Source organism: Glycine soja, chromosome 3 (genome assembly GCF_004193775.1).
Source record: "Glycine soja cultivar W05 chromosome 3, ASM419377v2, whole genome shotgun sequence".
NCBI classification, from domain to species: Eukaryota; Viridiplantae; Streptophyta; class Magnoliopsida; order Fabales; family Fabaceae; genus Glycine; species Glycine soja.
This window is the reverse complement of record NC_041004.1, coordinates 18,050,472-18,055,322: the sequence shown is the minus strand read 5'-3', so window position 1 is coordinate 18,055,322 and position 4,851 is coordinate 18,050,472. Positions and strand designations below refer to the sequence as shown.

The following is a 4,851-nucleotide window of genomic DNA, read 5'->3' as shown; positions in this document are numbered from 1 at the left end:
ATAATATCACAAATTTAACATAAGATCGTTGAACACATCTTTTTCATATTTAGAAAATAAATTTAAATTTTTTTTATCATTTCAAAGATGAATATGTATGTGTGCCACATTTTCAGGGAAGATTTACACTTTTTTTCTGTGAGATCCTCACCCAATAAATCCCGACCATTCATATCCATACTAAAATTTAAAATGATAAGATAAAACAAATGAATATAAAAAAGGGTTAATGGATTAGCTGGACCAAATGTTGTCATTGGATATAAATACACGCGTAATCAATGGCCAGCTACATTACTTTGTCCAAAACCACAACCTTTGTCAATTTCTTTCTTGTTCGACTCTGCTTCTTTCTCCAACTTCACACACACACACAAAAAAAACATGGCAAAGGATAGAACAATTGGTGTGGCTCTGGATTTCTCCAAAAGCAGCAAGAATGCTCTGAAATGGGCACTTGAGAACTTAGCCGATAAAGGTGACACCATTTATGTCATTCACATTAACTCCAACTCTCTAGACGAGTCCCGCAACAAGCTATGGGCAGAATCTGGTTCTCGTAAGTATCAATTTTGTGCCAATTTCATTTATTTGGGTATCTTTTATTTTGGGTGAACATTTTTTTTTGGTATATTTACTTGTGCTTTCTTCTTTTGATCTGGGGTGATCTGATCTGTTTTGATTTTTTTTTTGCAGCTCTTATTCCTTTGGTAGAGTTCAGAGAGCCTGAGATTATGAAAAAGTATGATGTTCAAATTGATATTGAGGTTCTTGATTTGCTTGACACTGCTTCAAGACAAAAAGAGGTGATTTTTTTTTAATTTGTTTTCTCTCTTTCTTCCTCTTACTACAAAATTGAATTCAATTTTGACAACTCTTTATTGGGTGTGCCTATGTGTGTTTTTAGTATTGTGTCTGAAATTATTGTTGTAATTATTGAGTTTTTTTAGATCCACATTGTTACAAAAATATACTGGGGGGATGCAAGAGAGAAACTTTTGGATGCTATTGAAGATTTGAAGCTGGATTCGCTGGTTATGGGAAGCAGGGGCCTCAGCACAATCCAAAGGTGCCTACTTTTTTTGTCCCTTAATTTCTTGATTTTACTGTTATATTCAACATCTCTCATCAATAATTTCATGAGAATTATTCGCATAGATATTATTAGAGTTGATATTTGTGGAATTTTTTTTGAAGATGATATTTGGGGAATTAGACAATATAACACCTATCTTTTTTCTTTATTTTATTTTCTAAGGTGAGTAGGACCTTGTTCTAATTTGTTTTCGCTGTCACATTTATTGTTTTTCATTTTCTTTTGTTACGAGTGTGGCTATTTGTTCCAATCATGGGGATTTTTGCTTATAACAATTCCATGTGATTTACAGTATTTTTTCTTTGTTGTGATTATCTGCATTTATTGAAAATGGCTCTCATTGATATGTCTGTTCTTTTATTAAAAAAACAGGATTATATTGGGAAGTGTAAGCAACTTTGTGATGACCCATGCCTCTTGCCCTGTGACTATCGTCAAGGAAACTAGCAAGGAAACTAGCAGCAGCAAGTAAAGATGATCAATTTGGGAGAGAACATTTAAATTTCATATATTATTTTTCTTGCATTGTACCTGATCTAGTTGGGCCATATTCCCTTTCCTAAGTATTATTTTGGTGTCTAAGATAAATTTATGATTTACTGTACTTTATAGTTTTCACTCCTTTTTATTGAGGCAATAATTTAATTTGAGTGCCATATATAAGGCCATCAGGCCTCCAAAATTTTATTGTAGTCAATGAATTTCTGTGATTTATGTTATGTTGACAATTAACATCTCAAATTAGTCGTAAAATCCCAAGTAATTTCTATATTCTGATTCTTATTTTCTTGATAAGTTTCGAAGTTTGCACGGCATTGCCATTGTAGAAAACCATGGGTAAAAGAAAAAAGATACATAACTTGAATGAAAAGTTAGAATAACAAACCCGAAGCGCAGATTGAAAAATTAATTTGCTATGTCCTTTCTTTTGACCATTGGAAGAGAATAAATTCCCTTTTCTGTTTTTGTTGCAAGCTACTTCGCTTTCTCCCTGGCATCTACTACAAGTGTGTTAGGTAGAAAGAAAAATAAAAAATAAATTTTTAAATTAAAATAAAATGTAAAAAATATAAATTTCACGCAATAAAGTATAGGATTTCTCTATATTATTTCTCTCCTTGAAAGCAAACACACCCATAAAGAATGCATGCTTTTGGTGTAAGTTGAAAGATTTTTGAACCTGGAAGAAACACTATCATGTGAGCATTGATAGTGTATCATTCTATTTTCATAAAATAAATTAAAAATAATTTTATTTAAAATAAATAAAATTTTAGAAAAATAATGAATTTTTTGTAATTAAATAAATAATAAAAATAGTTTAATTAATTAAAATAATAGTTTTTAGGTAAATAAATAAATATATGTTTATAGAAAAAAATATTTTATTTATTCATTTGATAGAGAGTAAAATAATTTTTCTTTATATAAAATGATAAAATAAAGAAAAATGAAATAAATAATAGGACTAGAGTATCCTAACTATAAACAGAGACATAAGATGTTGTTTTTTTACATTTTGGACACGTTTCTACACTCTCTCTTTTTCTCAAATCCGTTTTCCCTACATCCTTACCCAAAATCATCTCTTTTTTTCGTATACTTTCAAACCCGTCTCATTAAAGCAATGATCTAGGACTCGTTAATCGTTGGATCGTCGTGACACGTGGTTCGAAACTTATTTTCGCACACATCCACCATTGAAATTTTTGAGATAATGTTTGTGGTGGAAGACTATGATCCCAAACTCGTTAGTCGTTGGATTGTCATGAAATTTGGACATCATCTTAGGAACTCATTTTCGAACATACTCACCGTTGGGGTTTCGAAATAATATTTTTACAAAGAGTAATTAGTCTCACACGTTGACAATGAAATGAAGGCTACAATCTCTTATCCTGCTCTGTAGCGCTTGAAAATCCTAGCAGAACAATCAGAGGAAAAGCTTGAAGAATCTTAGACAACCACTAGAGATGCCGCTATTGTTGTCGAACTAGACACGTGAACCCGCTTAGAGGTAAGGGATGAGTTATTCACAATTAGAGAGTAGTGAAAACATGTGTAGGGATCCTTAAAGGATTGATTGGAATGATTTTTGGGTGGGTTTTGGGGTGTTTCTACAAATTTTGATCCTATCTTTACAATTATAACGGTAGATTATATATGTTTGATGGACCAATTGATATCCTTATGAGAAATTATTGTGAAATTGTTGTGTTCTTGTGTTGAGTGTGAACCCTAAAAATTGAGTTTTTTTTTTCTTTTAATTAACGTAAATTGTACTCTAAATAATCTTATATTTAATAAATTATTTTATACAAATTAACGAAATTATTGTCTTTGTTCTGTATCTTCCTATAATGATGATCAACATGTTATGCATATATTATAATAATAAAAGTAATAAAATAATAAATTAAAGAAAGTTGTAAAGTTAATAACTAGTAATAATTTCTTTTGATATAACTTTAATTTAATTGTTGTAGAAACTCTTTTAAATTGAAAATAATATAGTTTGAATTAATATGTATATATATATATATATATATATGTTTTGTGTCATGTAAATATTATTATTGTGTGATGTGCATATGATTTATGAGACATGATAAATTGTTATAATGAGATTATAACATTGTTGTTGAGATTGTGCATAAGTGCAAAGTTGAACATGTGTTAATTTTTGAGATACATGTAAACATGTGATGGTGGATTGTGACGTTGTGATATGTTAAAATGGGACATAAAATTTGGTTGTGAATAAGTGTGTGGTTAACACTTGATGTGACAATACTTGTGTTGTGAGTTATGAATTATACAATAACCCGACTAGTGTTTACCTTGAGAAAAGTGTTTATCGCAGTGTTAAAGAGAAAGTGTAGAATTTCTAGTTAGAAACCTAAAGTGTTAAATTGTAGTGCAATGTGTTAAACGTGTTTGAAACACGAGTGTGAGGTTGTGGGTATTGTATAATTCATGAGCAATGTCTGTGTGTAAAAATTGTTTTAAGGGTTGGACTTGAATCAAGAAGGTGAAACCCTAACAGATTCTTCGGAGTTTAGGCCTTGAGAGTAAAGACACTTGGTTTGAGTGCTCCTTTAAGCCTATGTTAATCCCATATGATTGAAACATTCTCGTAAAAACAAAGTGACCCTAAATGGTCATCTTATGATTTTACTTAGTGAGAGTGACCTGACATACACATTGTGTGGTGTGTCTTATTATGTATTCCTAAGCGTCCCGGTGCAATTTTAACTGACATGGTATCACATTGAATATAAACTTGAGTCTTAATATAATTGTTGCATAATGTCTGCTAATTGTTTATTATGAAATTGATGAGTGTTATTACGTCTTGACTCGAGTATGTGATTCATGTTAATGTGATTGGTGATAGAAAAATGAATTTTAAATGATAAAGTGATGAAGTGACGTGAATTATATTAAGTTGAGTTATGTTATAAATACTTTTATAATTTATTTTGATCATGCCTTTGTTTATTTGTACATTTTTTAGAAATGTGATAACACATTCCCTTTGTGTTATTTGTGTTTGGATCCTATGATGATCTTGAACCTTGTGTTCGTGGAAGCAAATGACTAGGTGGATGACTTTAAAGAACATCGTGCTAGAGGACGCTGAAACACACTGATCTGATAGGATGTGACATTGAGGATGCGTTTTTTATTTTAATTGCATGATGTTATTTTATTTTAGTTCATCTCATTGATTTAACAAAATTTCTTTTGTAAAC

General features: G+C 30.6%; 1 protein-coding gene across 1 annotated transcript; it reads left to right on the top strand.

The window, feature by feature from the left end:
- The first annotated feature begins 282 nt into the window (after window positions 1–282).
- On the top strand, window positions 283–1,865 carry LOC114406233 (universal stress protein PHOS32-like). Its single transcript, XM_028368882.1, has 4 exons — window positions 283–559; window positions 697–806; window positions 951–1,069; window positions 1,469–1,865. The coding sequence occupies exons 1-4, from the start codon at window positions 385–387 to the stop codon at window positions 1,566–1,568; spliced, it is 504 nt and encodes a 167-aa protein (XP_028224683.1). The 5' UTR covers window positions 283–384; the 3' UTR covers window positions 1,569–1,865.
- Window positions 1,866–4,851: the final 2,986 nt, after the last annotated feature.

Excerpts from the sequence above, each read along its gene's own strand:
- LOC114406233 (XM_028368882.1), top strand. The coding sequence starts at position 385 with ATGGCAAAGGATAGAACAATTGGTGTGGCTCTGGATTTCTCCAAAAGC. Across the intron at positions 807-950 it reads CTGCTTCAAGACAAAAAGAG|ATCCACATTGTTACAAAAAT; the intron begins GTGATTTTTTTT and ends GAGTTTTTTTAG. Across the intron at positions 1,070-1,468 it reads GGCCTCAGCACAATCCAAAG|GATTATATTGGGAAGTGTAA; the intron begins GTGCCTACTTTT and ends TTAAAAAAACAG.